Here is a 12802-nt window from a genome sequence, read left to right on the forward strand (position 1 = left end):
TTTCTAACTTTAAATACAAACACTTGGGGACAGTCATGGCAAAGTTCTGTGTGTTTATGTCTGGAAACTGCTTGATACATTCAGATGTCTTTGTTTGTATCCAATTATAGTAAAAATGAAAAACACATTAACAAACCTTAGTTTCCTATAAATGCCAAACCTTTTGTTAGAAAGAAGAAGAACAAAAGAAAAACATGGAGCATTTAAAAGGGTTTTTTTGAAGGGCAGATGGATCTAATGGAGGATTAATCAGAAGATTTTGTTTCTTAAACTATGCAGTTTTTTTAATTTTCTTGTATTTCTTTTTATTTAATTTGATAGTTAAAATATTTAAGATTGGTTTAGGACACATTTCTGATTGCAGTAAATATAAATCAGAGGTACTGATGGCACTTTAAATGAAATGTCTGGATTTTAGGCACAGTGCCCACCTTCTTCAGTGCCTGGTTTGTCCTGAGGCCCCAGCCACACCCCTCTGTCTTTAACACTTCCGTTTCTGCGTACAGCCTTTTGGAGAAACACTGATTCTCACAACTGTCTCCTGTAGGGCACACCTGATCACAGGAACACAACCATAGAAAGTTTAAAGTTGGATTTTAATAATTTGATTCAGTAATTAGACAAAAAACCTGAATATGCACTCAGACCTGTGGGTGACACTCATACTGCAGCATGCGGTTGAGACATTGGGACTCCGGGCTGCAGGGATGCTCGTCTGTTGGCTTGCAGTTGCATCGCTGAATTTCTGACAAGTCGGCCACGTGCAGCTGAACTTTCCCCACTGGCTTGTTGGACTGTCGGGAAAATACAGCAGCCACAGAATTAGTAAAAACGCCCAAGATTTAATGAACAAACATTTATATTTATTATAACTATTTTTTTAGTCTTTTCATCCGCTCACCTTGATGAACTTGTACGGTGGTGGTTTGCGAGAATTGCGCTCCTGTTCTAAAGCTTCCCTGCTCTCCCTCTGCGCCTTAAGCTCCTGAAACCGCCGGGCTGCTTCTTCCAGAGCTAAAACATGAACAGCAACTCAGAAAAATTCCTTCAGCTTGAAGTAAAATCACAACTTAGTAGGAGCAAAGTTTTTAAGAATAAGTTACCTTTCTTGAAGGTTTTGTTAATATTGATCTGTCCTGTGACAAAATTCTTGTCATTCTCCACATATGGGAAAACACGGCCTTGGTTGATCCAATAGTAGTCATGGGAGCCAAAGAAGAAGACCGGGAAGTCACCGATATCGTGCCGAAGACTCTGAATGTTTGATGGCACCAAACGAGGGTTGCAGATCTCTGCCGGCCACCACCTGGCAGGCAGAGGGACGTCGTTCAGCACAAAGGAGAAGAAAAGCAAGGGCAGAGAACTGAATGTCAAACCTAATTTTATATCTATTATATATACATTTAAAAAAACAAAACAAAAAACCCCCCACAATCTAAAGTTATCATATTTACGCGGCTTCGTATTATTTTGTTGTAAAACTAAAGTGAATATTTATTGGTTTCTGGCAGGATAAGCAAAACATTTTCTCAAACTCAGAGCTCACGTTAAGCCAACTGACATGCAGTTTTTCAGCATACAATCACATTTCTTGAGTGGATTAATAATTATTTGTGTGAACACCTTTAATCTGCCAGAAGACACTAAACTGTGAGATAAATATTGAGCCTGACTCACAGTTAGTGTGAAAAGGAGAAACAGCACTGCTGTGCATCTCTCAGTGTTTCCTGAATACCTGGATATATATATATATACCATCACATCCTGTTTCCACATGAGGTGTGAAGACAATGTGCTACACCAAGTTTAAACAGACCAAAAATCAACAATCTGCATATCCGTCCCCCCAATCTGTCTGTGGTTCTCAGTCTCAAGTCGATTTGCTCCTACTGAAGACATAAATGTTCAAAAAATGTGTTGCTTACACCAAACAGCCACAGCATTAAAACCACTGACAGGTCAGGTGAATAACACTGTCTAGTTACATATTGCCTGTAATGGGGTGGCATTTATTAAGCAACTGGTGAATAGCAGTTCTTAAAGTTTATGTGTTGGAAGCTGGAAAAAAGAAAAAAAAAAAAAGGGGGGGGGGGGCTGCAATGTAGGCCTTGTTTGGTGGTGCCAGTATACAACAGGAAGTATTTACCAATAACAGTCCAAGGAAACACAGCCAGTACTAAGTATGAGGAAGGCTGTCCTGTGTAGTCGGTCCTATAGATGAGCTACTGTAGCACAAATAAGTGAAACCTTAATGGTGGCCGTAACAGAACGGTGAATAAGACTATCTCATCAAACCTTTATCTTTCAGTTGCAGCTGCTTAACCATTTTACACTTAGCTGAGAGTACTGGTGACTGGATTCACTATTTTGGGAATTGTTTGAGGGTCAACACCGATCATAACTTTTACAGTGATTTTTGAGTGGATCTGCTCTTTAGTTGAAGTATGACAGAAAGGAGAACACACAGCGCACTGCAGCTTGATGTGTATGGTCAGAGTGACCGTGCTGACCCCTGTCCACAGCTTTAAGCACCAACAATGGTCATGTGAGGATCAAAAATGGACCGCTGGTTTTCTAGTCTGATGAATCACGTCGCCTTTTATATCTTGTGGACGGTTGGGTGCGTGTGTGTAGTTTACCTGGGGAAGAGAGGGCAGCAGGGTGCACTATGGAAAGAATAACAGCTGAGAGAGACAATGTGATGCTCCTAGCAATGTTTGTGCTATTCTTGTGTATGTTATACTGAAATCTAACACTGTTGCATGACCAGGTACATAAATTAATTGCAGCCATTTACCCCAATGGTGTGACTGATGATTTTTTTTTTCTTTTATTCTGTTTACCGTATTTTTCGGACTATAAGCCGCTACTTTTTTCCCACGTTTTGAACCATGCGGCTTATAGCCCGGTGTTGCGTTTCTGTGGATTTTTCTTTAACCACCAGGGGGCTCTTTAGCAGGATATGAATCATGGGACGTCAAAGTTGGAAATCAAAGAAGAAAGCGCCAACAAGTGCTAGCAGCAGGCACAAAAGAGATTTTTTTCAAACTCCCTCATCATGGAAACCACAAAAAGAACTTCCTATGATGCCGCTTTTAAGTTGAGGGCTATCGACCTGGCACTACAGGAGGGAAATAGAGCCGCTGCACGTAAGCTCGGCGTGAACGAATCAATGGTGAATTGACTTGTTATAACTCAAATTTGGGGTTGTCTGTCCCCCTCTGCTGAGTGCCGAGTAATTGTGGAAAACCGAGAGCGGCGGAGATACCAGCGGCTTATAGCCCGGTGCGGCTTATATATGTACGTTTCCAGTTTTTTCCAAAAAATTTGTAGGTGCGGCTTATAGTATGGTGCGCTCTATAGTCCGGAAAATACGGTAATTTTATTACCCAGTATTTTAATTTTGGCTTCCTGTTAACTGTCATTTTCCATGCTGCTGTGCTGGCTTTTGTAAAAGACTTTGCAACTCTTTTAAATAAAAAATGCTAAATGAACACATATTGCTTGCTTGCTTGACTTTGATTCCAAATTCCCTAAATCTCATTCTGACTGAGCAACAACTCCTGTATCTTGCATGACTTAAAGGATCTTCTGCTAACATTTTGGTACCTGACACCACAGGAAACATTCAGTGAAGTCTGTGCCTTGATGGGTCTGAGATATTTTGACAGCATTAGGGGGATGTACACCGTATTAGGAAGGTGGTTTTAATACTGCGGCTGATCTGTGGTGTTCATTTTTTCTAAAAAGGCTCTGCACAAAAAGATACTTACAGTTTAAATTTCTGTGGCAGGTTTACAGCATCAAGTCAGTGGGGAAAATAAGCTACAGTGGAGGTCTGTGACACAGAACACTACACAGGTGATTTTTTTTTTTTTTTTTTTTAAAAATGGTATTTTTTTTGGGCAACAAGAAATCTAAAATGTCACAGATCTTATCCTTTAATTGCAACCATACCACAAAATGACAGCTGCATAACCCTCAGCTGTCAATAATCCGTGCTTCCTACCTGTAGTTGCCTAGTTTGACCCAGACAATTTGTTTGTAGTGAGGTTTCTTCCCTGCCCTGCAATCGCTGCAGGACCACGCGCCCTCCGGCATCTCCATCTCCAGACACTCCGGGTGGAAGGAAGCTGGGCATGAGTCGCAGCACAGCAACTTGCCTCCTACATTTGTATGGATGTACACGTGTGTGTGTGTGTGTGTGTGTGTGTGTGTGTGTGTGTGCGCGTGTGTGCACATGTGTGCACATGTGTGTGTCCGTGTGTGTGTGTACGTGTGTGTGTGTGTGTGTGTATGTACGTGTGTACGTGTGTGTGTGTGTGTGTGTGTGTACGTGTGTGTGTGTGTGTGTGTGTGTGTGTGTGTACGTGTGTGTGTGTGTGTGTGTGTGTGTGTGCATGCGTAGTGGGGAGGGGGTGGGTATGCAAAGAGAGGAGGAGTGTATGATTAGGTGATGCACCTTAACACCTGGTCAAACTCTGAATCTCATTTGCAGACAAGCCTATTGAAAGTAGGACTACTACAAAGTCTACAAATACAAAATAAAATTCTGTTATTCTAGAGTTAAAACATACATTTCTATCTAGAGCTACCACAATAACCTCTGGTAATTATTCCAAATTAAAAACTGAGGCCAGGACCTTCTGGCCTGAGTGAAGCCTCTTGTAACAGCCAGACTGCATGAACAAAATGGCTGGAAACACTGCATGGGGCTCCCGTTTCAGGTACAGCCTTTTAGTGCAGTGGTTACAGCATGTCTGGCAATCAGATTCAGAGCACTGTACCAAGACCAGTCTATGGGAAAATACATGCGGCAGCACCAGAATAAAAATCAGCCAGCAAGTTAACAATGAATCAGGGTTATAACCATGTAACAAAGTACTGGCAAAAAGCCGGCATGCAGTCCTGCTCATAAAGCAAACTTTTCCCATCACACATATCACATTCTGCACAGACCAGCTTGCATGGAATGAAATCTTTCCAGTATTGCCATTTCAGGTTGTTTTTTTTAATGAAATGCAATAGCAGTATTACAATTTAAAAAAAAAAAAGAAAAAGAAAAACAACCTCCTTCACCTGTAAACTCAGCTTTGCTTAAATGTACTTGATTCTAGTACTGATTGGGATTATATTCCATCCAAGGCAGGTCAAAGCTCAAGAACATGAGGGGAGCCAAAATGTCATACTGTCTGAAATTTTCAGTCAAAAACAAAACTTAGTTGCAGTCGCCATAAAAGAGGTGAGGCCGGACAAGGTCTTTCAAATCAAAACCACGCCCAGAGTGCTGAAGCAGAGAAGCAACGTGCCTCCAGCAGTAAGAAGCTCCACAAATCACAGAGAGAACCCGAACCAACCCGGAGCATCAGTACCTACATCGGAACGTCATACAGCAGTGCTGCAGGTTTGAGGACCAATTGTATTTTACCAGCAGACAAACTGATTTATCTTCTTTATAATGACCTCTGTTAGCAAAGAAGTGTGTAGACTGGCTGTGGGCCTCGTGCAAGAACCACTTATACAAACAAACTGGCCGTGTTCACAAAGATATGGGAGAACAAAATTCACGAGCAGTCCAGATCGGCTGTGTTATGTAGAGATTAGATTTTTGCGCATTAGTCTGACTTTTAGCATAGCACTTAACATTATATCCAATAACTCACTAAAATGAAGACAAATAACCAAGTATCCATCATCCTGCTGATGATGTGACGCTGCTTCCTTTTGATTGCTCCGTATTGTAGCTTTACAAAGAGAATTTATAGCATCTAACTTCATGTCAAATTATTCCCCTGCAGATAGAGTACTCTACAGAAGTTTAAGGCGCTTCGATGTTCAGGTTCTTATCAATCAAATAGTACCATCAGGGAGGGATCTACTCAGCCAAACTTACATTATAGATTGACAGTGAGCCCAAATATTTAGCCAAAGTCACAAAGGCGTATCTTAAGCATCAAAAAGAAGATATCCCAATGCCTCAGAGTCAGTTTCTGTTCCTTTGCATACATACTGCTACTGAAAAGTGCTGTTTGGTCTCTGGGTTGTAGCTGGAAAGCCAGCACTCTTCACCAGCGTGGTTAAATCTCGGTACAAGAACGAGACTTCCAGGGACCAGTCTAAAAACAGCAGCTGCACCAGAACAGGCAAAAAGGGGCACAAGAAAATGACTTTGACGTGGAAATCAGCCAAATTTAAATCAGGGGTTTTTGATTTTTATGGGTGGAGTTGCCAAAATTAATGACTGCACTCTGACACTCCGATGCCTGTTGAAGAAGTCCATAAATCTTGAAAGTTAAGGGAAAATCTTAGCTCAGAATATTCACCGCAACACTTCTGCTTTATTGCTTCCTCATTACAGATCTGCTCTGACAACACATCCCTGGTATCTGCTTTACTATTTTCTAATGGTTTCCAGTCTTCTACTACTTGTTTCGACCAAAATAACTTCAAGGTGTTCTTGAAATGCTCACCCAAAGATGGAGCCTTATAACCTTTCTGCCACCTGGTGCCACTCATCTGGTTGACAGATGAAACAAGTCTTTTTCACACAGGTGTTAGTAACAGCATTAACAATAGGTGCTCTAGTCACTGTCAGCAGTTTGCAAGAAATTTTCAATTCAGTTTTACTTATATAGTGCCTATTCACAATAACAGTCGCCTCAAGGTGCTTGGAAGACTCTCACTTCCATGCAAACTCACCAACTAACCACCGAGCAGTAGCGAAACTTGAAAAAGTGTGACACAAACCAGAAATGAGAACATTCGCCTTCCAAGTAAAAGCTGTGCCTTCCAGTTAAAGCCAACACATTTCACAATGTGTTGAGTACCCAAAGGGTACAAAACCACTTTATTCTGCCAAATGCCAAATTCAGTTGAGATTTGTCTACTACTTTCCCTAATGTTTTGAGCCAGTGCTACTTATTACCGTTGGGTACATAATTTCGGTTTAGCACCATGGATGAATGTACTGGAAAGGTGCATCCTGTTCAGAGACTGAATTAACATTTCATAAGGAGCAACTTTTACTTTGAAGCCACACAGTCCCCGTTTCCGGTTCCACTACCACTTGCCGAGTAGTTGGCGACCATCCTCCATACAAACTACAGTCTGCAAGTGATCAAAGCAACTCCTGGGAGGTTTTTGTTGCAGCACCCTCTTTATGACCTATTTCACTGACCAACTGCAAGCAACCTTCTAGCAACTGGTGGTTTCCAGCAGGTTACTGACTGGTCTCTATACCTGTGTGACTGGAGGGCTGTTATTGTGAACTGTTCCTATATAAATAAAACTGAATTTAATTTAGCTCAACTGACAGTCTGCATGCTAACTGACTAATAATGATGTGTCAGAAGTTGTTGTTGCCAACAGCTGTGCTTTTCCTGCAATGCCAAGTGTGAAAAAGACTTGTTGCTTCTGTCAGCCTGATGAATATCACCAGTTCACTGCACCGTCATCAGCAGCAGCAGAAAGACTGTAAGGCTTCATTTACACTGGATAATCCTTCTTTCTGACTCTAAGAATGACCATAACTTACAAAATGAACTTCATGAATGTTTACTTCTACACAACCAGAAGTCTCTTATCAACCATAGGAGTTTCTCCCTGATGGTCATTGCATAAAATGCAGGTTTGGCTTCGCTTTTCAGACCCGGAATCTTCATCCGGGATGAGAACGTGAGAAATAATTCTTGCATGAGGCCCACTGCTGTTTGTTAATGTGTTAGGAAACTTGGCTGAAGTTACTTTGTGCCACTCTGCGTTAAAATTAACTGCATGTGTAGTCAGTTAATTAACTTTGCACCTCAAGGCTTTGAAATGAAAGATGTGTACAAAAAAGGGGGGGAGGGTGGGGGATCAGAATGGGAGCAGGCACAACACAAACACAGACCAGCGGGACAAAGGAGAAAGAGAAAAACTGTTCAGTTACCTTTCCCAACATTCTTTTTGGTAGCTGACGAAGGAGAGGGAATCATAGGTAATTTCAACTCAGCACGATTTGACTCAGTCAGAAGGTAGTGGGACTTATAGGCATATGAACTTAATATGGTGTCAGTAAGGTCTTGCACTAACAGCCCTACACAAGACACACAGGAAGAGACGGGGGTGAGCCGCAGTCAAACTCGAAAATTACCCAAAAGTTACAAAAAGAGAAAGAACAAACACGCGTGCACAGTCACACACACACACACACACACACGCACACAGTTGTAACACACACAAAAAAAAGGAAACGAGTAAAACAAAGTTTGTCCTAACACAAAGAGGCCAAACAGTGCACTCAACTTTAAGTTAAATGTGGGGCTTAAACAAGCTAAAAGTCACAAAGAAAAGGGTGCTTTCTTTCATCGGCATTCAGGACAGATGTGGTTCTTTTGAGTGGAGTGCAGTGTAGCAGCCCGAATCATTCATAGTATTAGTATCGTGATGGAAAACAGACAGTACATTTCACAGCACTGCTATCCACGAACAACAAAGCCAAAGATGAAACATGGAATATTAAAGATACCCAAATGAGATGTTACTGCATCAAAAAAGAGGTTATATATGAAAAAAAAGATGAAAATATGAGATGATGCAGGCAAGAAGAATTGATCTTGTATTTCGCCACAAGATTCAAATCATCATGTGTGGTGTAATTAAGACCTTCTTCGTGTGTCTGCTCCAGGGGGTGGGTCAGGTGGGGCTTACTCCTGAACTGAGGGCTTTTTTTTTTGGGAGGGGTGGGGGTGGGGTGGGGGTGGGGGGGGTGGGGGTGTGTTAGTGTGTACAGCTGTGAGAGCTTACCTCGGGCACACAGGAAGCACCATCCCACGTTGACGGGGGAGGTGAGGAGGCCGTTCTTCTTGGCGCTGCCATGGTTGCTGCAGATCATGATGTGGTGGGTAAGGATGACGCTGCCTGCCGCCACGCAGCTGTCGCCGGTGTGATAGGCCAACGGACAGCGGATACAACGAATCAGACGACCTGGGGGGGGGGGGGGACAGCCGAGCGGGAGGACGGACTTTATCATGCTCACACCTTAAAGTTTATTATGGCAAAAAAACAATATAAATAATTCTAATTTTGATTATTTATCATGATTATTTGTATTTTTCAAATAAAACCTTGTGTCTTTACTGAACCTAATTTTTCCAGGTATTTCTTGATGTTTAAATTTAATTCAAGTGAAAAATGAATGAAAAAAATTGAGGCGCACACGGTGGAGGTCTTTATGACTGTTATCACAAGTACTATTGTCAGTTCATGCAAGTGTGCAGGCTCCACCAAGGTGCATATAGGGGCCCTCAAGCCATCCTGTAGACATGCACTGTAGCCATGTGAAGATCAGTGGGGTGCTGAAGCCACCAACCAACACAGGATGAGCTGCCCTTGTAGATCAGAGACACAGGCAGCTGCATCTGTTAACCGTTTTATGCAGATTATTTTGTTTTCATGATTACTGAAAGCCAAAAATGGAGGTATAATTGCAATCCAATTATTGCCCAGGCCTACAGCACAGATCTGCTCACTTCCTTTTACCGCAGAGCATCTATTAAAAACAACTAGGTCATATTCCTTCAATGGGCTCCAGCTGTAATTAAAGCAAAGCAAAAGCAAAAAAGCTTCACAGCATTTCAGCAACAAAACTGACAAAAACAGAATTTGATAATGAACATTCAGTGGGTCACAACGTAAACCTGGACACTTTTTCGGTATTTGCTGGAGTTAAAAGGGGAAAGAACTCTGCTAGACAAATGGTAAGGTTACCTTTTGAACCTAAACTATTCAACAAACTATTTTCAATATCTAAAATACGACGAAGTGCCACAAAAAGACCAACAATCATAAATCACAAAGATTGAGAGTCATTGCTTTGTGCTGTACACACAAATATTAAATAAAACAACCAGGAGTTTCCCCTGCTGGGATTGGATTTAGGCAACTCTCATTTTTTATTTATTAATTTTTAAATTAAGACAAAAGCTTCAACTATTTGCTAATCTATCTTACTGGTACAATACAACTGTTCTCATTAACCTTTTCACACAAAAAACTACAAAGATGTTAAAAATGAGAAATGTTATGACTTGATGCGAAACAGTAACAACCCAATAAGATTTGGCTTCTGTCAACGTTGCTCAGGTCCTCACCTGCATCCACCTACTGTCACACTGATCCTAGGTATGCTAAAAGATAACCAAGTTATTTTCTTCTTCAGTGAATAGTCAATGTTTTTGCTCACTGGTATAGAAAATATAATTTGCAGAAGTGTGTCAGATTTAGGTATCATTTATTTCCTTTCCAATTTTGCCTGTTTACCCATTTGGACTACTTTCATGCCAAAAGGCAAAAAGGTATAAATCAGTTAATTTTCCCAAAGGGCTACCTGAGAAACCAGGACTGTTGTGGAGGGCTGCAACAATAAGCTTATAAGAGATAAAATTAATATTGAGCAGAACTGAGTTCAGCTTATTCTTGCAGCCCTCCACAACAGCTCCAGTTTCTCGTGTTAAATGCCCACCCCTGGTATAAAATCATAGTTGTCAGTATCACTGTATTGCATTTTTAGAACTTCTGCACCCAAGGTGCTAAATTATTTTCAGATATTTCCTGCAGGATAATGTACCATTGTCTAAAGACATTTCCAGGAGTCAGTTTATGTTCTCCAATGCTCTACAGCCTCCAGGTTCTTCTCACCTTAAACCAAACGGAGCAGTTTAAATTTGAGGGGAATGGGACGTTTGTACCGAAGCCGTCACCAAGTATTCTTTCATTAAATGTGGCAGTTTTTTTTTTTTTTTTTTTAAATCAGCTTTCTTTACTTTTTACCAAAGCAGCACAGGCTTGAGGTTAATGTGAGCTTTGTTCTATTGCTGTCAGTCAGTAACATCAGCTAAGCATTTTTTTCTACCTATCACCAGCTCACACTCCTGCAGACTCAAACAGAAAATCATTGAAGGCCAGAGACAAAAAGGAAACTGTTCTACCTTTACTGGCTCGTTGCAGGTCTCTCTCCAGGCAGCAGGTTGAGCAACTGTGCTGAGGGCAGCTGAAACCTCCGCCTGGACTGCTCGTGGCTCCCGGGAGCTTACGGACACAGTCCTCGTGATAGTAACAACCACATCCAGACACAGAGCAGCGCGTCACCTCCCGGCCCACTGATTTACAGCTAAAACAAGGGTGGCTGCCTAGAAAAGGAACAACAGAGGGCGTGCTTTAGTGAAGAGGCGAACACAGCAGACATGATGGTAAAAACGTAGTTGTACTTTAATTCACTCACCTGTTCGACATTCCACGCAGGTAAATCTTCCTTCAGGTGGGGATGACAGACCGAGACACTCGAGGTGAAACTGCCTGTTGCAGTCACCTTCACACACCACCAAACCCTCGCCATAAACCTCACAGATCTACACAAAAACAGACAGGGAGATGCAGTTAAAAACCCACACACACACTCACATTAGCAGAACTGAGATGAATCGTGAGCAGTGCTGACCTGACAAACTGTGTCCCTCTTGCTGGTGCTGCTGTCCTGACGAGACAAGCCGGAGTCCACAGACTGAGTATCTGAAGCGTCTGCATCTGCTGCTGCTGGACTATCGAGGCTCTTCCCAAATAAACCCTGAAGCAGATACGCACTGAATGTAAGCCAGAGTGTTTAACTACTCCACTGTGTGTGCAGATATTTAAACTGGTGCGTGATGTGTTCAGCACAGCAACTAAGTACTATTTTCAGTAAAAAAAAAAACAAAAAACATTCTATTTTCTTAATTAAAGGGTACCATTTATGCTCATTTCATCTACAAGAGTAGTTCTGCATAATTCACAGCTCAAAATAATCCTTGCTTATCTTATACTGGATCTTTGTGCATTTCATCCTATCTGAACCAACCGTTTAAGCTCTTCTCCTTTTGCCCAACTTTCTCATGACTGACTGCCCCTCATGCCCCTCATGACTGCCCCTCATAAACAAAAGGTTTGATCAGTAGGTGGTGGGGCTTCTGTGCTAACAGTCTGAGCTGTGAGATGACCATATTAGGGACATCCCCTACTCTCTGACAACATACAAAGCCAAGACTATAAATAAAAAACTGCCAGAAGAGCAGTCTAAAGTCTGAGTTTTGGGTTTCGGGGATTACTTGTACATGTGAGCTCATTATGTTTATTATGTGCATCCATTATCATAACAGTAAATATATGACAGATTTGACAAGAAAAATAATAATGGTTTTCAAGTAACAGGTTTCAGTAACAGAGAATCCAAAAAATATTCAGATTATGAAAACATCTAAACAATAAAACATTCCCCCCCTGAGAAGGTGGAAGCATAAAAACTGCACAGTTTTTGTTTAACAAGCTGCAGCATTACGGTACGTCTAAACAGGCCCATATCTTACGAAAATAAAATAAATAAGCCAAAAAGAGCAAAGTTAAACAGAGATAATGAAAATGTGACTGAAATCATATTTTGCACAGCAAACATCTCTGCACACAAGGCAGTAATATATGGATCAATGTAGATAAATATTTTGCTTGCAGAAGAAAAACCCCTTTGTCATGTCATTCAAGCCTACCTGCGGGTCGTTGAGGCCTCTGGAGTCTGAATCAGATGTGTCTCTATACTGAGATGAAGCCATCTCAACATCTGTGGATGCTCTGCTCCGCTTCTTCAGGGGCTTGCATGCATCCTAGATCTCACTGGCTCCTACATGATTGCATAGGGGGGCAAAAAAAAAAAAAAAAAAAAAGAAAAAGATTTTGCTCACTAGAAGAACAAAGAGTTTGCAGTGATGGATTTACAGCGGGCGTAAAGGAATGATTG

At 41.5% G+C, this 12802-nt stretch overlaps 1 protein-coding gene across 1 annotated transcript in view; it reads right to left on the bottom strand.

Annotated features, from left to right (window-relative positions):
* nsd3 (nuclear receptor binding SET domain protein 3) overlaps window positions 1–12802 on the bottom strand; it is a 28358-nt gene that overhangs the window by 5556 nt on the left and 10000 nt on the right. The window contains 11 exon segments of the mRNA XM_030736883.1: window positions 432–554; window positions 648–794; window positions 902–1014; window positions 1104–1306; window positions 4010–4166; window positions 7928–8074; window positions 8785–8964; window positions 10968–11168; window positions 11261–11387; window positions 11477–11602; window positions 12555–12685. Coding sequence (XP_030592743.1) covers window positions 432–554; window positions 648–794; window positions 902–1014; window positions 1104–1306; window positions 4010–4166; window positions 7928–8074; window positions 8785–8964; window positions 10968–11168; window positions 11261–11387; window positions 11477–11602; window positions 12555–12685 — 1655 coding nt within the window.

Source organism: Archocentrus centrarchus, chromosome 9 (assembly GCF_007364275.1).
Source record: "Archocentrus centrarchus isolate MPI-CPG fArcCen1 chromosome 9, fArcCen1, whole genome shotgun sequence".
Taxonomy (NCBI): domain Eukaryota; kingdom Metazoa; phylum Chordata; class Actinopteri; order Cichliformes; family Cichlidae; genus Archocentrus; species Archocentrus centrarchus.